Below are 26,502 nucleotides of genomic sequence, written 5' to 3'. Positions count from 1 at the left end.
TTCAAACCTTCCAGTATTCTCTTAAAAAACATCAAAACTCCTTAGCATGGCTTGATCCAGTCTGGCCTCCAGCACAGTCTCTGACCTCAATTTACAGCACTCCAGCTCCCTCCTTCTCACTTGCCTTTAGCTGCTCGAGCCTTCCTTCTCTCTTCCTCCAACACACCAGGTGAGGCCTTTGCTGTTCCCTCTGCCTAGAACGCCCTTCCTGTAGATCATCCATACCTGGTTCTTTCCTTCATTCAGGTCTCAGCTTAAATGCTACCTCTCAGAGGCATTGTTCCCTGACAATCTACAAAAGTTCCCTAGGCTTCCTCTATCACATCACGCTGCTTTATTTTCTTAGCAGTGTTTATCACAATCTGACTTCTAGTGCATCTGTGGATTGACTTTCTTCTTCTACTAGAATGCATGTTCCTTGAGAGCAGAGAACTAGTCTATGTCATTACTATAGTTTCAGCATCTAGTACCGTGCCTAACCCATAGTAGATACTCAACAATCACTGAGAGCAAATGGATAAATGAATTCTATATGGTCCTCAACTTTGATCCTATGTTCAAAATTGACAATGGAAAATAATATGCCTTTTTAGTCACAACCTCAAGTCTCTCTAGGGAATCACTCAGCAGACAACACATTCCGTGCTTTCTTTGAGGAAAGGGCATGCCATCGTTCCGTCGGGTTGTAACACAGTGCCTGGAACACAACTGATATTCAACAAAGTGTCACTTAAATTAATTGATACATCATGGCTTCTGCCCCTGACATTGTCTAGATATATTCATGCTATTTTGCCATTCATAAATTTAGTGGAACTCCTTGATACCTAAAACAGAAGTATATAACTTAAAAAATTTTCTAATTAAGTTTAGTATTGCTCCCTATAAACCAAGAACTAGCATCATCAATACTCCAATTCAACCAACAAAAGGGAATTGAAGTTTTTATAATAGAAAGAACAACTCAAGATGAATTGAGCTATCTGAGGCACCATGGCTTGGAGAAAAGAGCTTGTCCTTTGACTCCCAGCTTGGCCACTTACTAGCTCTGTTATCTTAAATGAATCACAACCTCTTTCAGCTTTCGTTTCTTCACTGTCTGTAAATTGGAGCCAGTAATGCCTACCTCTTAGGGTAACTGTAAGAAATTAAAACAAACAACTGTTGGTAAGATAGAACCCAGCATAGTATTTGGCTCTAAGAGAATTCTAAGTGCCTTATGAAAAGCAACAAATTTCCTGGGAGTAAAGGTGTTCAAAGCTTAAACTATCTCACCAAGAATATTCTAGAAAGATGTCAAACATTAGATGAGTTGTTTTACTAAATGACCTTCATAAGCCAAGAGATTTTATAATGGGAACCCTCTTATTTTACAAATATGGAACAGGAGTGTAGAAAAGCAATACAACTTGCCCAAGATGAAATATAAATTCCTATTTCTAATCTTCATGAGAATCTACCAAAGCACTTCTGTCTCCCTCATCCCTCAATCCCTTTTGACTCATAACATTTCTTTTTTTTTTTTAAAGATTTTTATTTATTTATTCGACAGAGATAGAGACAGCCAGCGAGAGAGGGAACACAGCAGGGGGAGTGGGAGAGGAAGAAGCAGGCTCATAGCGGAGGAGACTGATGTGGGGCTCGATCCCAGAACGCTGGGATCACGCCCTGAGCCGAAGGCAGACGCTTAACCGCTGTGCCACCCAGGCGCCCCTGACTCATAACATTTCTTAATATTCTCAGACATATTTCAATAAAAACAGACTTTTTTTGGAGCTTGGATTTATTTTCCACACTTCTTTTTTCTAAATAATTTTTATTTTGTTATATTAGTCACCATACTGTACATCCCCAGTTTTTGATGCAATGTTCCATGAGTCATTATTTGTGTATAACACCCAGTAAAAACAGACTTTCTTACCATTCCTAGCACACCTGATTCTATTTTTTCCTCTATGCACCTGCACAGACTCTGCCCCCTCTCCATTCTGTGCCAAACTATGTCCCTCCCTTCGTTCTAAGCAACACTTGGGGGAAAGAAATTTTCTTTACTAATGACTCTACGTCTCCATCTGACCTTAGTATTTGTGGGCTCTGACACCCTGCCTCTCTAATTCAGGAAGCAAAAATGGAGCAATATTTCTTAATACATAGAGCAGATCAACTCACTTCCACACACAAACCTTTTAGTTGTTTTCCATCACACTTAAGTTGAAAATATAAACGCCCAAACAGAGCCCACAGGGTTCTGCATAGTTGGCCCCACCCGCCTCCCTGGCCTCACCTTAAAGGCTCTCTCTCTCCAGTATGTCCACTGGCCTTCTGTCCATTCCTCTGATGCTTCCGCTCCTTCCCATACTGATAACTTCAGACACTGCTCTTTTTTCCTCAAAGCATCATCCCTCAAGATTCATCATAAGTGACATTTTCTCAGCAGACCCTCCTTAGCCACCCCACACCTCACCAAGGGATGAAGAAAGAGTCCTCTTCGACACTCTGCCAAAGGACCTTTTTCTTGCCTTCATAACATGCTTATTGTTTTAGTAATATATGTAAGGGGATACAGAAGCTACCCCCCATTTCTCTCTTCAGGTGGACAGAGCAAGTCACATTGGAGCAGACCTCACAGAATAAGAAGCAATTACTTTGGTAAATGTAGAATGAGTAGGTTGGCATAGTAGAAATTGGTATAACAAGAAAATCCACATAACACTCTTGGTACACACCCCTGATCACTTAGGAAGAGGTAAATCATCATGCTTTCTGGGAAAAAAAAGGGGAGGGGCTGGCAGACCTAACCTCTCCTCCCAAGATTTGAAGCTAAGAAACTTGGAGTAGAGTGACTTTGGCTACATTCAGTAAAGGGAAAAGACATGGAGAGTCTTTTTTTTTTTTTTTTTTTTAAGATTTTATTTATTTATTTATTTGACAGAGAGAGAGAGACAGCCAGCAAGAGAGGGAACACAAGCAGGGGGAGTGGAAGAGGAAGTAGCAAGCTCCCAGCAGAGAAGCCTGATGCGGGACTTGATCCCAGAACGCTGGGATCACGCCCTGAGCCGAAGGCAGGTGCTTAACGACTGAGCCACCCAGGTGTCCCAAGACATGGAAAGTCTTAAAAGGAAGTTCATTGGAACGGAAAGGCAAACTTGTCAGGAGGTGATCTGAGCACAACCCAGAGACTAAAGACCCAAGAAGGCTGGTTCCAGACAGTATGTGGCCTGAGGCCAGCTGCCCCCTGGGTCCATAAACCGTAGCATTGTGGTTATCCTCTGGGTAATTACTGCTGAGCTTTATGGCTGTAGTTACGGGTGTGAATTACTGCGCTCTCTGACAATGGCACCCAAGCACAGACCTACTACAGCCTGGGTAGAGACATGCTCCAGCAGGGTGTCAGAATGGCAGTAGACCAGTAGCATTGCCTTTGGTCCCAGACAAGGCCCATTTGCCCCAGCAGCACCATGTGGCAGTGAGAGCAACCGTGGTAATGACCCATGAGACTGGTGACATTTATTTATTGGAATGATTTTTCTTCACTGTCTGCTACCTCAGGAGGTTGAAAGCTTCATGAAAGAAAATTGTATAGCACAGATTGCACACTGCTTAACAAGGGTCATTCACCTAGAATATAATGTGAACAGTGCCCCCTAGAGTTACGTAACTGCTCAACACGTACAATCATATGAGTCAGCCCTGGTCACTACGGTACCACCAGGGTGAGCAGAATAGCAGGCACACAGAAAGCCCTCAAAAAATATTTATAGAATGACCGTATAAAAGAATGTGTGATATACTTTGCCCACTTGCATACATTTCCCTGCCTCTTTCGAGGAAGTTGTTGGGTGTCTTCCCTCATGCATCTAAAACAGTATGTCCACGAGGGACAGTTTTATCTATTTCAAGCCACAGGAAGTCAGAGCTGAAAGGAAGGTTAGAGTTGATAATGGTTTTATTTTACTGATGAGGAAGGGAAAACCAGAAAGATAAAGTGACTTCTATCATGTGGTGGTAAAGCCTACACCAGAATTCCGGTCTTTTGCTTCCCAGGGCCTTATTCTCTCTGTGGCCCTCACCTAGCTCTCGAGTCACCTTCTTCTGTTCTAATGAATCAGAGAGGAGTGCTCACGAGTCAGGGGGCATTTCATCACTAACTGTCACTCGTGCCTTAAGACTGTTGAGGCAGAGGAACGCAGATGTTCGTGTTCTACCAGACCCATGCACGGTGGTCGGCAGCAGGACACTATCAGGGAAATTCTATACATCAGGACCATGGTGAAAGCTCTACCCTACTATCTGGTGAATTCCCCCACATGCTTCTTATGTTTTACAATCTCTCTTTCAGCATTTTCCACATTAACAACATATTTCTTTTTCCAAATTTTCCTGAGTCACACCAATAGAAGCATATCCTCAACCACAGAAAATGACAGTTATAAAGTTCAGAAAGTAGGGGGAAAAGATCAAATCTACTTTCAGGAAACAAACATTTTTTTTTAGAAATATCAAAAGATTTGTGAAAACTATATCTTTTAAATTACACTTGACTTTTTGGAGGCTCAGTAATTGCTTAAATTAAGTAGGCTTCTAGTTCTAACTTGACCTTCTATTTTTGTATTTTCAAGATTTTAAAAAAATAGTACTGTTATTTTTACTTCTATTATATAACTTTTACCTAAATTAGCTAATTTCCTTCTTTCTAGCAGAGTTAAAGCATGAAAAATCAAGCCTCCTCTTCCATCTCTGCCACTATCTTTCATTTTTAGATTTATGGTTCTTCAATTTCCTATCATAAAAATAGGTACTGGTAAAATAACATTATACATTTTTAATAAGTGCCAAAATCACTCAATGAAATGTCTTTCTTATGAATGTTGCCCAAGAGACCATCTAGGAGGGCCACTGGATGGGAAAATCATACTCTGTGCTATTTGTAGACTACAGAAAATATTAATGTCTTGTCAGGACCTGGTCAAATTGTGAGACAATTTACAACTCTGCAATTCTCACACTTGGGCCTCATTTAAGGATTATGTAAATTCAATCTTAGGCTTTGAGTCAGTGGTGGAAATTCTGTTTAGCCTCACATTAGTGATCATCTGCGAAGAGATGAGGACAACTGAGTCACCAGATCTACCCTTAAGAAGTCTGCAGAACAATCTGACCAACGACAATAATGACATGCACAATTAATTCGACCTAAACATTTATGTGAGGACAGAGAAGAATATACAAAGAAGTGTATGACTGGAAAAACAGAGGGCACATTCTAGACCTGTGGCAGAGGTCTTCAGAGGGTGAGGTAGTAGTTACACCTCCAGGTTTAGGGAAAGGGGAGATGGAACCTAGCATGTTTTAGATTTAGAGAGTTAATTAACTGACAGCCATAAAGGGGAAAGGATTCCAGAGCTGACAAAATGCAGAAGAGAGACGGTGGCATGGGGAGTGGAGGAGGGATGAATTATAATACCTTGTAAAAATTTATGTACTTGAGATTTACCATTTTTATTGTATTTTTTTTCTGAAAAGTTCCATTCTGCACCGCACATCTTTTACCCCCAGGGAACTATAACCAATAGAGTTGTGAAACATCACTTGTCTCTTTTCTTCAGTTTCCTGGGGGAAAGGTCTATCTGAACACAAGAAATCAACAGTATTATCCAGTAAAACATCATAGTAGTATTTGTAATATTAAAGGGATATTCTCAATTATTCTCACATAGATTTATGTTGGTTTTTGTTACAGTCCTATGAAATGGGCTGGGTAGATATTTTTATTCCTACTTTGCCAAAGAAAAGCAAATAGTTCACAAAGATAACAAGTAAATTGTCTAAAGTCACACAATTAATTGCTTATGTAACTAGGACCAGGTAGTGTCTTCTGATTTGGGTGCTTAGATATTCAAACAATAACCATATATTGGGCATACCTTGTATGGCATGTAACTATGACCATTTCAGGGAAACGAACAAGACACAAGATAGATACTGTACCTCGCCTCAGGAGGTCAATTAACCAATATGTCCAATGAAGTGTGACTCAGACTATGACTGGGAAATGCAAGGTAGGTACTATGGAACCAAAGGGCCAGAGCACCCAACCAAGTCTAGAGAGGATCAAGGAAGCCTTTTCCAATAAAGTGATTTCTAACTTGACACCTTGGGCAATCCAGGAAGGATGACTGCTCAGCAGCTGTCAGTTGACCGCAGGGTGAAGTAGCCAATGAAAAAATGGAGAGACGAGAGTTCTGAGTAAAGAGCACAGAGAATTTCTTGGCACTCCATAATGCTACTTCTGTGTGTGTGTGTGTGTGTGTGTAGGTGTGTGAGTGTGGTGTTCACCTTGCTAAAGAAGTCATTCACTGTCCAACTGGCATTTCTGCATACGAATGAATTACTATGTTTACAGTAAAATATCGACATATACTTAGGGGTCAAGACAGAAGGGGAACCCCAAGGAAAATCAGGCTCCTTTGGTTACCTTTTTTAATCTGTGGAAGTTGGAATTTTCTAAGGATAAAAGGTTACTTGAGAGGCCATTTAATAATCCTCAAGAAGTATGGCGGGAATTGAAATACTAACTTCCTACTTATCTCTACGATAAGGAATTGAGGAAAATGGGGTAGTCAAACTTTGACATGTTACAGTTGTAGACCTTTGAGACTTAAGGCATGAGTGAGACAAATGTGGAACACTGGTGAAATAGAAAAAATATTACACAAATGTGGGGCACCTGGGTGGCTCATTTGGGTCCTCACTTCATGATCTCGGGGTCCCATGATGGAGCCCCGTGTTGGTGTCCATGCTTAGCACAGAGTCTGCTTGAGATTCTCTCCCTCTGACCCTCCCCCGCTCTCTGTTACTCAAATAATAAAATCTTTTTAAAAAATACTACACAAATGTAATGAGTTTAAGGGAAGACTTCCCTCCCAGCTTCCCTACAATGCAAGGCCAGAACTGGAAACTGAAACATGACCCGGAATCCCTCACTACCACCCCTCAGCACCCCAAGGGGAATCATCATCTGTTACAAATGTGTGCAGCACATATTCCTGAAGGTTATTCCCAGAAAACTGAACCCGTGGAAACTTTCATAATTGATTTCTTGACCTTTACACCTTTTTCAAAAGAGAAAGGCCAATGAGTCACAATTATGTTACAACTCTAGGCCATCTGAATTTCTTCAAATAGAACGGCTTAAGAACTGTTTAATTCTTGGCACTCTCTGCTATGCTTAAAATAAAAAATCTGCCTTTTTTAAGCCCTGATTTATCTCATTAATCTTCAAGTTATATTGGTTTCTAGATATATCATTTAGATAATCCACCATCACCATATGTACTCTGTCTAAAACCCCAGTGACTCAGGAGCCCTTTCTTACCAAAAAAACCCCAAACAAAACAAAACAAAAACCCAATTGGCTATCCAGTCTCCTTTCCAAATTTCCCATTCCTGTTCATCGAACCATCATTCTTCCCAGTAAGAGAACTTGAGAATAACATAAATGGGAAAAATACCTTATATGTCTATTTGTTCTACCTCCATACTTCACAAATAAGAAGATATATAAGTTGCCCAGGGCCCACTATTAGAGCTAGAACTCCTTTCCTCTATCTAAGCAAAAACAAACAAATCAACAACAATAAAAACTGAAAATAAATGAAATCTAGTTCTAATATTCTTTATACTTGCATTTTTTGAATGATGTAGAAAATAGTGATAATCTTACAGGATGCAGTTAAGTGGGATAATGGATGTGAAATATTAACCACAATGAAGAGGATAGATTCAGAAGAAATATTTGTCAGTCAATCACTCCTTAAATCAACCATTTCTGATAACTTTAGTTCTCTTTTACCTTTCCTTCTCTGACTCATCTCTTCCCACTATCTTTACCCTAAAGCCCTAACTGACTTGCAAAAACAACTCATAACTGATCTCTCTTTCCCATTTTCCAGCCCAAATCTATCCACACACCACAGCCCTATCAATCTTTTAAAAACTCTCTTCCCTATTCAGAAACCCAAAATAGAGGTCCTATGGTTTACTGGCAAAAGAACGCTGTCCTCATCCCATGTTCATCCTAACAACCTCAATCTGATTCCATAACCTTTTTCAAAGCATTTTCCCCATGGTTCTAGTGGACACACTCTGTTCTGGTTTCTGGGCACACTCACTCTCAGCTGCAAGGTCAAGCTCTGCCATCCCTCCTCTTCCCTGAAGTCTACTCTGCTAAATTCAGATGGACATTCCTTCCAGAACCAAAGGCACTAATTACATCAGATCTTGCATTGTTCTCTAATTGTTTCACTCATAAACGTGGGGATTCTGCTTCTCTGAACAGATTATAGCTCTTTGACCAGTTTTCAATATTTCTACTTAATATCCCTTCCACAGTACCTAAAATGTATTAAACAAAAAAAGTAAAGAATTCTGAATAATCTCAACTCTCATAAAAACAAATTAGAGAAGATTTTTCCTATAATGCCAATTCACATGTGCAATCATTGTCCCTGAAGCAATATCCTAAATAAGGCAGAAATTTACAGGCAGAGAAAATTAGCAATTCCATGATACTTTTCTGTACTATAAACCGGGTTACCTCTGTAAATAATCTATCACATATATTTATCATATGTGGTATATTTAAGGCAAGTTTCATTTGTCAAAATACATCAGTGATTCCTTACATTTAAGAAGTCACATCCATGCTGTAAAGTATCTTCTTGAACAGAAGCATCCCTATTTGCATTTGTGGATACTGAGCAGAATTCACAGGCTCAAGACTAAAGGCAAAAGTTTCTACGGCTGCTTTTACCCAGTTCCAAAGTCATAGAAGATAAACTTTGTTCCTCAAGCCTCACTTTTCACAGTATTAGTTTATATTTACTATTTTTAAGAGAGTGACAGTGTTAGCCACATTCCACCTGTTTGCGGGGGGTGATCAGGTTTACACAAACACAAAATGTACTCATGGCTTTTGGTGAATTATACTTTGAGGTGATTCCTGTTTCTGGAAACTTGGCTATCATGTCTAATAAGTGGACTATTTGGTGAATTTGGTTCATAGAAAAATAAAATACTAATAAAAAGTCAAATAGATTGCATTGCTGAGTCAACTGGTTGATTCCAGTAGGATTTGATGCCACACACAAAGATAAAGCAACCCTGAATCGTAGGTCATCCATCACAGAGACATCATTTCCCACTCTATTCTCAATTTCACATCTTGCATTGTATTTTGTGAAGTTTCTGGGAAAAAGAAAAAGTAAAAAAGTTTTGTTTGCTCCATAGATAAAGCTCTATTTAAGTATTTATGTAGCAGAAACTTGTTGCAGGTTGGACGTTTTCTTATTATGGTATCTTTTCTCTGCTAAGTTTTCCAACAGTAACATTGAATATTATTATAGTTGTGATAGTCTTCAAAATAAGATATACTCAGGGTCCTTTTAAGTAAGGAGTTTGAATAATTAGATCAGTATCTTATGCCCAACTCAACAAAAGCTAATAAGGAATCTATATTTTTCTATAGTTATAAAACAGGTGTAAAAAAAACAGGTGTAAAAAAGATCTCTCAGTTCAACATTAATACATTAAAAATTCAATTCACTAAGCTCTAGTGTTTTTATTCTTAAATTCCCTAACCTATTAAGAAAGTGGTTTTGCCAATTTCTTTCCTCTGCAATAACTTTTTACTGCGGATCTTTCTGAAGATATTTGAAGGTTTAACTTCAATGGTGCACAAAACAGAAGACAGAACCATTTCCTTTGGTTTAAAATGTCTACTTTGGAAACCATGAATTTCTCCTCTTTAATGTGATTACATGTTGAATTTATTTCATTTTAAATTTACTGTTTTTATGAGAACCAAATCAATAGAGTGTCTGATAAAAAGTTGCAAACCAATTAACATTTTTTAAATGCAGAAATTAAATAGGACTAGTTCCAAATATGTCTTTCTTAAGAGAGTGAGTTTTGCCCTCCTAGCTTACAACTTTCAAAACTGATCTAAATTCTTAGGGCTACCATGCCCGTGGCATTAGAATCAAAATTTTGAAATGAAAACACACTACATAGTTTCTCTGCATCTGGTTAACTATATAGGTAAGCATTTTCTTCATATGATTTAATTGCATTTCTTTTTGGATATAAAGTGTGTGATAAAAGCAAACTCAAAGAGCAAACTCAAAGATATAAAGTGTATGATAAGAGCAAACTCAGGCTCAAATGACAGCTGTGAAAAATTCAGATACTCTGTTTGCCTTTAAAGTTATGTTAATTACCACATTAATAAATGTTTATTTTTTAGAACTCTTTCCCCTTTCCGTTCGGCCACCTATGTACCCCATTCCTCAACCATACAAGTAAATATGCCTAAAATTGGTGCTGGTCTTGATAAGCCATGGTGATGACATCAGCCTGAGTTCCAGCTCCTGGAACGCAGAACCGTGACCACACAGTGACTTATGAGCAGCTAGGTCCTGACATAACTTTCCTTGTCACCGCATGTCCCTGATTTGAAGCCGAGACTTGTGCTCTAAATATACTACACCAGTTAAACACAGGTATTCTAGAATATCTGCTTTGTCAAATGCAGGGGAGAGTGGGAAGGAAAAAGGAACCAAGTTTCTGTTTTTAAATACAAGGAATTTCAAACTAAATGCGGTGTACAGCAATGTCAATATACCTAATACCACTGAATTGCACACTTAAAAATGGTAAATTTCATGTTATGTATACTTCATCACCAAAAAGAAAAGCTATAGGAGAGTCCGTGTCCATGGATCTCAGAAGTTTTTCACAACTGTCTAATAACTTTCCAGGTCCAATATATAATCTGCTCTAACTCTGCCACAATGACCAGGTCACTCTTTCTGCAATACCTCCTTAGTAAGCCAGGCTGCTTGGAACCTAAACAAATACCCATTCATCAGGTATTTCTAAACAACACTTAGTCACAGAAATCTCTAGCTAAAAGTACCACAGAGGAAAATCTGGAAAGTACCAGGTAAGACTGGGTGTTACACAAGGAGCAAGTGTAAACATCACTTGTTCCCAAGCTTTGCCCCTCTGTGAGGAGCTAGAAAGTACAGAAACTCCTACCATCCTATCTCAGGACTGGCCTTGCCACAGCCCTGCATGTTTGGCACAAGGACAAGCAAAGGCTGGTCAGAGAATTCCCAGGCCTTGGGGTCCCACTGACTGAATGTCGGTTCAAACACTCCTAGAGGGTACAGCACCATTCCAAAGGGCCGAGGCAGGCTGCAGCAGCAAGATTTATCTTCCCTCTCCCGTTTCCAGTCAAGAGTGAGCCTGCAAGAAAGGTTAGCCGGGCTCTGCTGGGCAAGTGCACACTGCCTCAGAAGCTGCGAGACGGCTGTGCCTGCCTGCTGCCGCACGTAGGGTACTTCCGCAGATTGAAAATCGCCTCGGCTTGCAAAAGATATTTGAAATGAGAAAACGCACAGCACCAGGCTACGGTTGTCATAGCCATTCTGCTCCCACCGCACCTATTAGAAACCCGTATCTCTGCACGTGCATTGAAATGACAGCTGGGCATCCTCCTACTCTCTCTGATTAGAATGTGAGCAGCCCGGTGGTCTCCAGTTGTGCATAAACAAAGCCTAATACGATGCCTGGCACTTGAAAGGTGCTCAGCAAATAAATGAGTAGCTCAACTCTGAAGCCACAACCAAGATAGGGGGACAGAGGCCTCTCCAGTCCTCTGTGGTTGCAAACACACCCTGCAGGTGCTGCCACATCCAGAGGTTTCCTTTGCCCGCCGCCACGCACGCCCACCCTGACCTCCGCACTCGCCGGAACTACGTACCAGCAACGGCGACCAGCAGACCGACAGCACGCACATGATCCCCATGAGCTGGATGGCCGTCTCGGTGGTGATCCGACCCCACTGGGCACCGGACTGCGACACCGTGGCCTTGGCCCGGCAGCGGGACACCAGGGCCTTAATGGTGGCCAGGTTACAGGCGAAGGTGACGGCCAGCGCCGAGAGCCCCAGGAAGGCAAAGGTGGAGGCGAAGAAGAGGTTGCCCCAGTTGTGCGAAGGGCTAGTCCCGTTGCCCCCTCCCCCGGTGCTAATGAAGCACCACGTCCCTGGCCACTGGATGGTGTACTGGCCTACGCCCAGCACTGGCAACAGGGCGAAGGCGAGCACTGCCAGCCACACGCCGAGCAGCACGACGCGGGTGGCGCGCGTCTTCATGTGGCTCGCGTACCAGTGTGGCGCCCGGATGGCCAGCGCCCGCTCGACGGCCATGGCGCTGGCGATGAAGAGCGAGGAGAGCCCAAAGACAGTCATGGTCAGACCGAAGAAGGTGCACAGCCTCCCCGACGGGTCGAGATGCTCCCAGCGCTGCTTGGACAGGTACACGACGATGACCACCGGGCTGGTGAGCAGTTGCCCGACCAGGTCCGTGAGCGCTAGCCAGCCGATGCACAGCAGGAACGACTTCTTGCGCTTGCTCTCCCGCCGCCGGTAGCTCCGCGACACGAGCAGCATGGCCAGCGCGTTGCCCACGAAGCCGGTGATCAACATGGTGATCGGGAAGGCTACCGACACCGAGCCGCAGTCCTCGCGGGGGTCCCGGAAACCCGTGAGGTTGCCCTGCGCCGCGGCGGAGCGCTCGGGCGCCCACATGCCCGGGTAGGAGTGGTTGAGGCGGGTGCAGAAAGGGGCGCTCCCGTCGCCCCGGGTCTCCTTCATGTTGGCTTCGAGGTGAGGAGAGGACGGCGCCCGGAGAGCAGCAGCGGGAGCTGGCGGACGGGGCGCGGGCGGCGGTGAAGGTCGGTGTCCACCCGGACTGGGGCTAGGGCTGGGCTGCCCTCCATGATGCGGGGCGTAGCCGCCGCCTCACTTCTTTCCTCTGGCCGCGGCGCCTGGGCTTTCAGGCAGCCGCGCCGTCGGCTCCGGGAAGCCTGTCGCTCCGAGGCGCGCGAGGTGCTGGCCCCTTCTATAAGGCCGCGGAGGGCGGGGCGCCCGGGGGTGTGGGCCTAAGTGCGCTGGGAGGAGGATGGAGAAGCAACTGCGCGCGTCTCTTGGCTGCTGCGTGACCGCTGTCCTGGCCGCCTGGGCTGGAAACTCCCAGGAGGACTCCTTGCTCCGACTCCTGGCCGGACGGGACGCCTAGTCGGTCCTCCCTTCCCTACGCCGCGCCTCCTCCTCTTCTCTGTCAGAGGAGCGCCCGTGGGCGGCCCGGGCTAAAATGTCTCCCTGCACTTCCAGACCCCAGGCAAGTTGCCAAGGCCGACCTGAGCACCCACCCCCCTCCTTACCCATCCACCGACGCTAATGTAGGGACCGGATCCTCCTCCTGAAGCTCGTTTGTAACCCTGGCAAGTGTAACTCACCTGTCCCTGAGCAATCCAGGCCAACCACACTCTGCGTAGCTGAATGTGAACTTTTCTCCCTTTCTGTACTTTGCGACTCCAGAATGATCGGGAGCCGACCAAGCTGCTCTGTTGCCAGGGGGCGCTCTGAAAATACAAAACTAATAGTGCTTTGAGACAAGGGAATACATAAAGGGGAACAAAATCGGAGAGTGGAATTCAAAGATGAAATCTCAACTACCGCTCTCCACCTAAAATCTCCCTCTCCCCCCGTTAAAAAATTAGCTAGGGCTAAAGTGGCTAGAGGCAGGTGGCAGCCACTTGCATATCTGAGATAATGAAATCAACTGCCGCCAGCCTCTAGGAGCTGGAGGGACTGGGGTGTGGAGAGAAGCATGCTCTTCCAAAGCCTCCAACCGTTCTCCAAGCCTTGCCCATTCTCATACAGTTAGGATTAGAAACTGTAGTTAGATGTTAAGAAGGTCTTCACATTTAGTGAAAATGGGCATAATTGTCTAGTAATATCTTTTATTAAACAGATATTTAGTGTGTTTTCACAAGCCGTTTCCTGTTTTATCAGAGATCTTCCAAGGTCCTGTTGCTATTCTTACTCCCCTTTGACGATGAGGTACTGAGGCTCCACGAAGTTAAAGGATATGCCCAAGGTCTTCCAGCAATTCTCCAGCCTCCGTGTTGTTTGCATGGATACCATAACCACTCTCAGCAGGTTAACATCAATAGAAACATTGTTCCCACATTTTGGAAGGGTCTTGTTTTTTCTGCCTCTTCACATTGTCCAGGAAATGAAAAGATTTTAAAATATTTGTAAATTTCATTTTCCTCATATTTCCTCATCATACAGCTGTGTGAGTACCATTACTCAGACTTCAGATAGACTTCTGGAGCACTCCGTTAGTTCCTTTGCCTTTCCTAGCTTAGTTGGTATCTTTTTTGGCTGTAAATGAGTGGTAGGTGATGAGAATGGGGTATGTTCTCACATTCTTTGTTCCTGGGCTGTTGTACTGATTCTGTATGACAGCTTGAAAAATATCGTTATAGGATTTGTATAGTGTTTAATTTTTTAAAGATTTTATTTTTGTGAGAGAGCGAGAGAGCACGAACAGGCGGGGAGGGGAGGAACAGAGGGAGAAGCAGAGGTGGACTCTCCACTGAGCAAGGAGCCTGATGTCAGATTCGATTCCAGGACCCTGGGATCATGATAGGAGCTAAAGGCAAAGGCTTAACTGACTGAGCCACCTAGGCGACCCGATTTACATAGTTTTTAAAGGAGAAAAGCAAAAATGTAATTTAAACTTCATTTTAACAACATGCTTTAATTATATTATTATTCATTTTGTGTTTTGATGTCTTTTAAAACTTTTTTACACTTTTGAATTTTCTCTTTTAATTTTTAAAAAAGATTATTTATTTATTTGTCAGAGGGAGACTGAGCACACACAAGCAGGAGGAGGGGCAGGCTGAGGGAGAAGCAGGCTCCCCACTGAGCAAGGAGCCCCCCATGCTCCTTGCTCTGCAGGACTTGATCCCAGGACTCTGGGATCATGACCTGAGCCAAAGGCAGATGCTTAACCAACTGAGCCACCCAGGCGTCCTGTGAATTTTCTCTTTTAAAATGTCATTTCCAATGAGAACAACAGCTAAGAAGGAATAGTAAAGTGGTTTACTTTTTAAATCTTCCCCAAACTTTTGTCTTATTAATTTGAATTAATCTGAAACCCTTAATCGTGAAAGTTTTTTCTAAAATGTTATTTTAAAAATGAAATTGTAATTGATGTTATTATTAGATACATACTTTATGTAACACATTTGGATGAAAGTACATATCAAATTAAATTTTTCAGCAGTGAGTCTCTACCGTAATTATATATTTAAAAACTTAAAGACTTTTTCATGATTCATACAGCAAAGAAAGCAAAGTTGATGTTTCCCAGTTACATCAAAAATTATTCTCATCTTTATGAATATTTGACTTATTTGAAAATTTACTTTGCCCATTGCAGTGCATGTTGTAGCTAACTGGACTTCGTAAGAGTAACGAGCATCGCATAGTATGGAAGAGTTAATGTTAGACTCTTTACTCACCTCTATACCAAAGCTCTAAATGTGTTGCATTTCAGATGTTTTGTGTGACACTTTCCTCCTTTCAGCGATTTGCTTCATCTTATTGTAAGTTGTCTGCTTTGTAGTTATTTACCTTATAAACTAGTGATTTAGGGGATCTGAGGAGTCACAGAATTGGATACTGCCAGTTGGATTCTGGTTGGCACCTTTTAGTGTGGAAGCAGAGCCTGAATTATGTTGATCTGAAACACCAGCACCCTCTAGTGACCAACCTAATAACATGCTGTACACTACAGTAAAGAGAATTTCTAAATGACAGTTATATGTTTTACCTAAGGAACCTCTGCTACTTTCTTAGAGATCTGCTCATTAATACATAACTACGGTCATTTTGTTTTCCTTTGAGTACACAAACTGTCATGTCTGCTTAATCAATAGATCAGTGGGGTAGTAATGTTACAGTCAGATCATTGAAAGACCACATATTCAATATTTTTTAAAAATTTAAGTATATATTCACCCATTGTATATTTTTAAATTAAATCCTTCTCTAGGAATGATTTTAATCTACAGATTGATTTCCCCCGTGTATCTTACATTTTTTAAAATTCACATGTATCAGTATTTAGCTAGTATTGATGAATTTATTCTGCTACTTCTACTGAATTTGTATCACGAAATCTTAAAATAGACATGGTTACAAAAACAAGATTGATAAACGGGCCCTTGGTTACCTCATTATGGATGGAAAATATCTGCAATTCTTAGTCCATAGATCCAACTGCTAATTTCAGCATATTTTTAGTCATTCATTCATTCATTCAAAAAATGTGTATTGAGCACCCAGTTCATGTCCAACACTGTACTAGTTGTTAGGGATATAAAGAAAATACATGGAAGTCTACATTTATGGAGTTTATGTTTTAGACAAAATTCTTGATTTTTAAAATCTGAAATAACACAAGAAGGGAGTGCTAATTTCAGTGGCTTCTGTGATTTACTATGGAGGTAAGATCTTATATAAAATCCAATTTAAAAATTTATGTACAATTTTCATGAAAAACTGGAAAAATATGTACAGTTTTCATGATCAAGTGAAATTTATCTCAGGAAACCAAGGTAGATTTAAACACTCAAACATCAATCAACATAATTGCCATTTTTAACAAAATAAAGGAAATGCTTGAAGTCTTCATTAAATCAAACATCTGGGTACACTGAGTCTCTTTGTATTGATTGCATTTTCTTCAAAGTTTTCTTCCTGTCTCTTTACATGCTTAGTAGTCTTCAGTTGAAAACTGCACATTGTAGTTAATATACTGTAGTGACTACAGAGTCTATCGTTTTATGAGAATTACTGATTTGGTCTGGGGTGGGGGGTTTGTGGAGGAGGAGGTCAGATGCTGCAGTCAACCATCAGGTGGTTAACTTGCCTGGATTCAGACTGCCAACTTTTCGTCTCTTGCGGTACACAGCTGCTTCTATCTCTGCTCTGTACTCACGGTTTCTCATGGCTGCTTTGCGGATTGATCTACCCTATACTACATAATTTGTTGGTCAGCTAGTGATGGGGACCACCCTCTCTGTTTTTCTTGACGTACAAGGCTTCTTCTCTAATTTCTCGCTGCTCTGCCAGCCTTGGGTTGTGCTCTAACATTTCAAGCTTGTAAAGCTTCAACTTTTTGCCACCTGAGGTGCATATGAGGGGAATAAACTCATTTAACAAAAACATCAAAGTCATGGACGTAGTCTTGAGCAGTTTTAAGACTAGATTCTACTCTGGCCTCTTGCTTTTTCGCCAGGATTCAGGGGGATACTCTCTCATGTCTAGTTTACACATATTTGGGCAGAAGTTCTCTGTCATTCCTTTTACGGTTCTTATCATCTGGATTTTCTACTTAAATTTGCAGTGGTCTTTTCAGCCTTGAACTCGTCTCTGGCACTTTTTCACCAATGAGACTGATTTTTCCACCACTGATATCCCACAGACATAGTCATGAGGGTTGGGCATCACCCTCAGTCCTACCCCTTTTAGTTATAGGGTTTTGTTGTTGTTTTGAGATTAAAATCTTCTCCAATTTATGTATGTACACTTTTGAACGCTTTCCAGTGAGTTTTATTTGTTTTAAAATTTTTAACCAGATTTTATAATTGTTATCTGTAGTGCAGTATAATAACATAAAGACAGACATATCTGTTCAATGAAACAGAATACTCTACCTACCTATATTTATACATTTGTACTTATACAGGTAGATATATACGGCTGTGTGTGCGTGTGTGTGTAGAGAGAGAGATAAAAGAGAGGTTATACACATATGAATTCAATTAATTTTCAACAAAGGTGTTAAGATAATAAAGTATTTTCAACAAATGTTACCAAAAAAATTGGATACCTGTATGAAAATAAAGATGAACATAAACCTTATCTCATGCCACACAAAATGGACTGTAAATTAAATGTAACTATACTTAATCTTCTAGATTAAAACAGGAGAAAAATCCCTGTGACTTCTTTGGCCGCCCATCTTTACTGGAAGTACTTTTGCAACTTGTCTTTTGTTTTTAACATTTAACATCTGATTCTCTCTTTTGGTCAGTATGTATAGAAATTCTTCATTCTTCTTAAATACCACAAATAATCCAAAAAATTCTTTCTGAAGATTTGGATTATTTACAATTTCTGCTATAAGAAGCAGTGGTGCAGTAATATTCTTGTATATATTGGTGTGTGTACTTGTAGGACTTACTTTTTACATGATAAATCCTTAGAAATGAACTGCTATACATGAATGACCCCCAAATTTATATCTGCAGCCTATTATTTCTTTGTTATACCCAACTATTTGTCATTCCATTTGGACGGCACATAGACATCTCAGTGTGTTCAACTGGAACTTCAAATTTTCTTTCCCACTCCTGGTTCTGTGTGAGTCTTCCCCCTCTCAGAACACAACACTACCATCCACTTGCTGAAGCCAGAAATCCAAAGGCCATCCTGAGTCTTCCTTTTCCATCAGCTCTCCCAATCTATCATCCAGTAATACTAGTTTTAATTCAAAATATAGCTCATATACATTCACTTGTCTCTGTTTCCTCATCTACCACCTGGTTCAGGTCACTACCATCTTTAATCTACTGCAATCGTTTTTTCTAATTGCCTTGCTTTTATCATTTTAAATTTTATAACAAATTAAGCTAAACAAAAAGTTTAACTAGAATTTATATTTTAAAATGCTAATATCATCTTCATCTCCCCTTTTCACTCCCAAAACCATTATTAACAGATTGAGATGTATTCTTCCCAATTTTTTTCTATGCTCATGCAGATTATTTCTCAAAATGAGTTTCTGCTTTTGTTTGCCAGCACAGTACTGCTGTCTAAAATATTTACAATCTGATAGGTGAAATGTATTTTATTAATTTGACGTTAAATCTATTTCCAGGTCTATTAACTTCTTTAATTGCTTTGTACATTTTCGTATTGCATTGTCATATGCTACTAATTTTTAGGAGTTCTTTGTACAGAGATCTCACCTGTTTTTCATTTTCCTAGTCACTTGCCTTTTTAACTTTGTCTACTATCCTATGTAAAAAATTTATTCAGAAAAAAATGCTCATTTTTTCCTTTATGGTTTTGAGGATTTCTGCTTAAGAAAGTTAAGGTCTCAGGGGTGCCTCAGTGGCTCAGTCGGTTAAGCCTCTCTCTTGATTTTGGCTCAGGTCATGATCTAGCCGTTGTGGAATCGAGCCCTGCATCAGGCTCTGCACTCAGCATGGAGTCTGCTTCTCTCTCTCAAAAAGTTAAGGTCTCTTCTTGATTCCTAAACCCAAGTTACATCCTGAAATATTTTTGCTTTAACCCAATAGATTTACATTTTTTACTTTGTAGCAAGTGGTAATGAGGTGGAAGGTTAACTTCCTTTTTGAAGGACTATCATGGGGGGCAATTATTAACAGATTTGCTGTAATTTTGTTTCTATGCTTGAGGTTCTTATGTGCTTCCTGCATTTGTGGAAGTTTCTTTTCAGGCATGTGCTGATCATGACTTATCTGAAGACGAGGCGGACCTACCAGGGATCTCCACGTGTGCTCTTTTCCTATTATTCACCATATGAATGAATCTGACTTTGTCCTTTCTGTCCTCCCCACCCCATCTCAACTCAAGAAGTCTCCACCCAGGAAACTTCTGTGATGTATCCCAAAAACCCAAAGGAGTAAGGTGGCAGCGTTCAATAGGTTTCACCTTGCTTGTTTCTCTTTATCAGATTATCAATCACTGTTTTCCATTCTTTTAGTTCAACGTTACTGAAAAATCCTGTTTAATACATTGTTTTGGGTGGAAGGGTAAACCTTGCCAGGAAGCAAGTTTTCTGCTTATTTTTGTTTTCTTTCTACTCCATGTTTGATCTATTTTTGACATGGAAACTTAGATATTGGTTTACCTTTTTTCCTAATATATGCTTTCAAAGTTACACATTTCCCTCTAAACCCTGCTTTAGGCGAATCTATTTCCATTGTCATTTGTTTTTTAACATATGAGGATGTTAAATCCAAACTACTTTCTAGTTTTGCTATTGAGTTCTAGCTTAAGCCCACTGGACAAATACATCCTGTGCTATAAATCCTTTGAGAATCGTATGGTTCAACAGTCTGCGTGTATTCTATGTGCAGTTGCTCAACGTAATGTTTTGCAATTATTACATCAACTTGACCATGTTTATTCCATATGCTTAATGCTATTGTTACTGAGAAAGCTATTATGAATTCTTACACAGATATATTCACCCTTTCAGTCCTAACATTTTGAAGTTATTAGACTTTGATACGGAACGCTTTATGAGAAGCCTGGGCTTAAACTCACTTCCAAATTTATGATGATCATCTTAGTGCTAAATAACCCTCTTATCGGGGTGCCTGGGTGGCTCAGTTTGTTAAGCAGCTGCCTTCAGCTCAGGTCATGATCCCAGAGTCCTGGGATCAAGCCCCACGTGCAGCTCCCTGCTCAGGGGGCAGTCTCCTTTCCCTCTCCCCCTGCTTGTGCTCTCTCAAAAATCTTTAAAAAATATTAATATTGCCACATATTGGTTACTATTTGCTTGGTACCTTTTTCCCCATCTTACTATCAACTTGTGTTCTTATTCTGAATCCATCTTATAAAGATAAAATGTGATTCTGAAAATTTTAATCCAGTGTGATAACCTGTAATTGGGGTGTATAATCCATTTTAATTACAGATATAGTTTAACTTGCCTGATGTAGTTCATGATTCTCTTTAAGAAAACCTTTTCCAATTATCAAATTTTCATTATCCGATTTTTCTCAACTTTTTGTTGTACCTTCTTTCATGGTTATTGCAGAAACTTAAATATGCTTCCTTGACTATTAAAGTTTACCTTAAATCGGTATGAAACTTTCACCATTTCTTGAGGAATGAAATCTTACAATGGTTTAAAATCACTTACCTTCTTCCTTATGTTATCTTCCAGGTTTTAAGCCCAACACATCAGTTACATAACCCCAATTTAGGACTGTATTATTTTGATCACACAAAGGCTATAACTTTAATCTGCTTAAGCAAGCCTTCTCACTGTCCTTTTCCCATCAAGTAGGTCTTTCTAATCTTTCTCCAAGAAGCAGCCAAATTTATGTTAAAGCTAACTAGGACTATTTCAAACCTTTCAATATTTCCCAACTGTTTTTAGAATCCAATTCAATTTCTTTTCTATGGCCTAGAGGCTTTGCATGATGGAGTCTCTACCTCTACTACTTCATTTTATGCTATTTTTTTTTTTTTACTCATTATACCGTACACCACTTTCACTGGCTATCATCTTTGAACAGACTTAGCAACTCTGGTACAGATCTTTCAGGAATTACTCTCCCAAAGATAATTTGCCTGACCTTTAGGTCTTCTACCCACCACTCCTTATTTTCTTCATGGTACTAATCAAAATTTGTAATTATTCTGTTTTCCTAGTTTTGATAGAAGAGTCACTAGAATACCTTGCTGTTTCCCCATGTAATCATTAACTAGTTCACAGCCAAGCATGCAGTAGCCTCAATCAACATTTGTAAATAACTGAATAAACATAATGCTTCAGTATGTTCTAAATACTGACATTGGCAAATTACCCTCTAAAAGGCCTGTGCTACTGCATGTAGCACTGGGTGTTATATGAAAACAATGAATCATGGAACACTACATCAAAAACTAATGATGTACTTTATGGTGGCTAACATACATGATTAAAAAAAAAAAAGAAGGGGGGAAGGCCTGTGCTAAATCATCCAATGATGAAAAAAAAAAAAAAAAGGACCTTAAAATGATCATATAGATTCAAAAAGCCCAAGCCAATGCAGTAAAAATGGCACTAATGACAAGTGTGTAATGGTGTGTGTGTTAAATGTTGTCTTTGTAATCCTTGAACAAGATTTTACATGTGAATTACTTATAAATCCTAGTATTTCCTTTCCTTCTTTGCCTACATAAGAAATCAAATGTAGAGGAAAGTTTGCTACTTCCTAATTGGCTTACCAAACTCATAAGTCTAATTAGAGTTCATGTCAGTCATCATTTGCTCAAAATGTTTATAATGGTCAGATACTTGATTTAGATCTTGATATGAAATGCTTTATGAGAAGTCTGGGTTTAAACCCATTTCCACCATTAAATGGGGGAAAACATAAAAACACAACTATTACAAGTAAAATGTCCCAATCTGTCTCAGTACTTTTCCATCCTAGGGTTTTAGTACTGCAAACGCTGCAGTGCTGCATATGTAGCCTGGGAAGTATGGATATGGTCTTTGTATCTGGTAGCCAAGTGAACCACTTCTTGACCTTTCCTTTTCTGTGATCCTAACGCATCAACAATGGCAGTTTTAAAAGTATGACATATGGGGGCGCCTGGGTAGCGCAGTCGTTAAAGCGTCTGCCTTCGGCTCAGGGCGTGATCCCGGCGTACCGGGATCGAGTCCCGCATCAGGCTCCTCCGCTGTGAGCCTGCTTCTTCCTCTCCCACTCCCCCTGCTGTGTTCCCTCTCTCTCTGGCTGTCTGTCACATAAATAAATAAAATCTTTAAAAAAAAAAAAAAAAAAAAAGTATGACATATGGCAATGCAATCTTGTAATGCTAATCACACAACTTACAAAAGGTGCAAATAATTTCCTATTCTCTGATTACTGATATCACATTAAAATTCTTAAACTCTAACCTACAATTTTTGATTACAAGAATGCAGATGACTTGACTGCTCAGAATTCTACCATTCAGGCAACATTTTCAGGTTTGAAGCCAACAGGTAGATTAAAGAAGGAATAATTTCACCACGAAGAGTAATATACTTATCACTTTTTTCTATCCACGATTTAACACTCCCATTTTGTATTTATTTTCATGTTTTCATGTCCCTACTGAGCAAATAACTTGTAAATCACACACTTTCCTCCTAAAAGCCAGTGTTAAGAGTCCAAGAAAATGTTCAAATCATTTTTGCCAATAAAATGTACTTCAGTGGTGTAACTATCAAGCAGTGATATATTATTCTAAGCTATTTTCCACTAAAGTTTTTAAAAAGGCTTGAAACTGTACTTTAAAAATAAAATACTTATTAAATTTGGTTATACATGATATGCCTACACATAGGCATATCATGCCTACTGTTCTAAAGACCTACATTTGTAAGACAGTATTTTAATATACACAGAATCATTTTGAACTATTTAATCTGCTCTTACATCAGAATAAGGCAAACTACATTTTAAATTCATCATTTTGCAAACAATGCACCCCATTACACTTAGTTCAATGATCATGCACTCTGCAGGAACTCAATTTACCAATTTATAGCAAAGTTGCTCAGGTTAATATTTTTGCTGAGGCACGTTGGGAAATAAATCAGTAGCTGACCAAAAGATCTTTCAGCTTAGTATTTTTCAGTGCTTCTGTCATTAAAAAAAAAATCTGAACAGATTTCAAAATGTATTACCAGTGAGGCTGTTGTTCCCAATTCTATCTTGTTTGCAATAAATACAAATTGCACCCTTTAAACACAACACTGAGGAACACAGCTTATTTACATGAGATTTCTAGAGATTCTATAGTCAAATGAAGCATAGCTGCATTGGTAACCTCAAAGTTTTCATAGCTTATGAAGAAATGGTCTCATTAAACTTAAACAGAAAAAAACCTCTTCTTGAGACTTAAGTTTGGGAACTAATTTTCATGCTGGTTAATCTTGCAAAGATAGAACTTCAGAAAAACTCCAGCAATCAAAGAATTATTTTTGATAAGAACAAAAACATCCTACATTAGTACTGGAAAAGACAACTAATCAAAACTTATGGAACAAAACCGCTATTAACAGACTCCTTTGTCAAACACTGCGTGCTTGCCAGGACAAAGTGCTGTTTAAGAACTAGGAATACTGAGTAAAGACAAGGCCTCACAGGAAATTCACATAATTCCTGTGGAAACTCAGAGGAAACAGGGATAGCATCCCAGCATTCTGAATTGAGTCATGAAGGCCAAGTGAGGAAGTGATAATAGGGGTGTGTGTACGGGGCATTTCAAGCATAGGAAACTTGTACGATGATGAAAATCTATCACAAGTGGTTCAGCATGGCTCAAGTGGTTAGTGCCTGAGTTGTGGGGGAGGAAAAGGTGTGAATACTGGAAAAAAATAAATGACCTCTTAATGATATGTGAAAGGATTTCAGTTTAATCCTGAAAGCCAGGAGAAGGCAGATTTTAAGCAAAATAGTGATATAAACAGATTTGCTTGTCACCAGTGATGAAATAAACATTTGAGCATTAGTATATATTAAAACATGAGTAAGGGGAAATTAAGAGCCAATATTTGCAGGTTGGAGATACTCAGCCTTTGTGATGACCCTGATAACAGCTAGCTGTTTCATCTTTGGGTAGGTACAGTACCTTTTTGCTCTGAGTACAACTTTAAGGTCTTTTAACTCATCGTTTTCAGTGTTCAATGTGGTCCCATTTAACTCTGACAGATTATGAAGTTCCTTCTTTCTCTTAAGTTTTCCCAGTCATATTTTTGGTACCCAATACAAGATCAAACCTTGAGCCTTCGCAAATTAGCTCACATTCATTATAAACTTCTCCTTCAAACCTATTTGGGTCAATTCAAGAGTTTTGCTTTCATTCAGGCAAAACTAATTCTTCCCATTTTTATCACTTTATTTCTACCATAAAATATTTTATAGGTGCTCCCCCACTGAATTAAGATAATGGGAAAAGGGCCGTCCTATATATTTTTAGCTTCAAATCCAGTCCTTTTTACACCCTTGACTACTACTATGTAACTTTCCTCATAATCTTCCTAGGTATATTATTTAGGAATTTACCTTGTTGTTGGAAATATTTTCCTTATGCTAGTACCTTTTATTTTGCTAAATATGTACATTCAGGAACTATCACATATTACGTTTTTTTAACAGTGCATGCAATGCTATGTAAAGAAACCACATTGTTTACTGGTCATGCTCAGTGACTACAAACTTGGTTCTAATGGTAACCGGATCTGTCTCTCCTGATAATTGTAATTAATTGCCAAGGCTCCTTTTTAAAGTCAAAGTGCCATGGCCCCTCCACTCCTCACCCTACCATGATGAATCTAGATCCCATTCCTTCACCTATTTGATGACACGTCTCCAACAATTCTTCCCTCCCTCCTCCATCATCTACTTTATTAGTTCTACCGGAAGAATGGAGGCATGTCAAAAAAACCACAGGAACCAAATCTCTAAGAACTTCCCCAAGGCCAAAGCTGGGACAACTTGAGCAATAAAGCACTGGACTATGGCCTAAAGTATAAAAAAAAGTATGCCTGAGTCCATACAGATACAAATGGGAGAAGTTGTTTTTTTTTACAGAATAATTCCAAGCAAGTAGATAAGCCTTCCCCCAACAGGAGTTTAATTCCCTGATCTCCACTCTGAAGGTGGACTATATTAGTACCTTGCTTCCAAAGGATAAGTAGGTTAAGGGGCAAATACTAACTACAATGATGAATCTGGGCAAATCCAGATATTATGTACCCCAGATACATGATGCAAAAGGCACTTTTTCTCTAATATTCTTACCCTTCTCCCAGTCTAATCATCAGAAAAACCAGACTAACAGAATGGGAGATATTCTCCAGGATACCCAGTCAATACTCCTCAAGGCTGTCAAGGAACTAATGAAAAACTGTCAGACCACAGGAGACTGCAGAGATATGACAACTAATTGCACTGTGGTATCCTGGACTACATCCTGGAACAGAATAATGGAAAAATGGTGAAATTCACATAAATCTGGATTGTAATTAGTAATACATCAATGCAAGTTTCTTAATTTTGTCAAAAGTACATGGTAATGTGTTAAGGATGGTGAAAACAGGGTGGGGGAATATTGGAATTGTGCAATTTTTGCAACTTTGCTATAAATCTAAAGTTATTCCAAATTAGCCTGTCTGCCTATCCAGCTACCTACCTATAAATGACTGAAATTAATACCCTTACCAAACCACTAAGAAACCCTTGACCATTTTGAATATTTACCTTCTGAGACAAATTATTTGTTTATTAGAGGTAATACTGAAATTTGCCATCAGACTTGGGGGTAAATCCCCATTTAGTCATTCTTGTGGCTCCCTTGGACAAGTTTTAAATTTCCTTAAGGTATAACCTTGCTTTTTATAAAAAAGTTATGTAAAGCTGACAGGGAGAACCATATATTGCCTGTAATCTCTTACTACATACCTTAAACTGTCTTTCAATTAAAACTGCCCACTCTATTTTCCAGTTCTGGAAAGCTACAAGGTCATTTAAAAAACATCTCACGACTGTATCAAAAACAGGGGGCGGAGTGGAGAAACTCCCTGCCTTTTTTTTTTTTTTAAGATTTTATTTATTTATTCGACAGAGATAGAGACAGCCAGCGAGAGAGGGAACACAAGCAGGGGGAGTGGGAGAGGAAGAAGCAGGCTCATAGCGGAGGAGCCTGATGTGGGGCTCGATCCCATAATGCCGGGATCACGCCCTGAGCTGAAGGCAGACGCTTAACTGCTG

At 39.9% G+C, this 26,502-nt stretch overlaps 1 protein-coding gene across 7 annotated transcripts in view; it reads right to left on the bottom strand.

The window, feature by feature from the left end:
* The window catches only part of PTGER3 (prostaglandin E receptor 3), a 176,974-nt gene extending 163,537 nt beyond the window's left edge, over nt 1-13,437 (bottom strand). For 2 of the 7 annotated variants that reach the window (XM_026497816.4, XM_026497815.4), the window contains exon 1: nt 11,825-13,437. In XM_026497816.4, the coding sequence (XP_026353601.1) occupies nt 11,825-12,718 (894 nt within the window). In that variant the 5' untranslated portion in view covers nt 12,719-13,437. The remainder of the gene's footprint in view (nt 1-11,824) is intronic. The other 5 variants (XR_003315864.4, XM_057310561.1, XM_057310559.1 and 2 more) reach the window with 5 other exon arrangements.
* Between the last annotated feature and the right edge of the window lie 13,065 nt (nt 13,438-26,502).

Source organism: Ursus arctos, unplaced genomic scaffold (genome assembly GCF_023065955.2).
Source record: "Ursus arctos isolate Adak ecotype North America unplaced genomic scaffold, UrsArc2.0 scaffold_12, whole genome shotgun sequence".
NCBI lineage: Eukaryota > Metazoa > Chordata > Mammalia > Carnivora > Ursidae > Ursus > Ursus arctos.
Note: the sequence above shows the minus strand (reverse complement) of the source record. Positions and strands in the feature narration are given on the sequence as shown.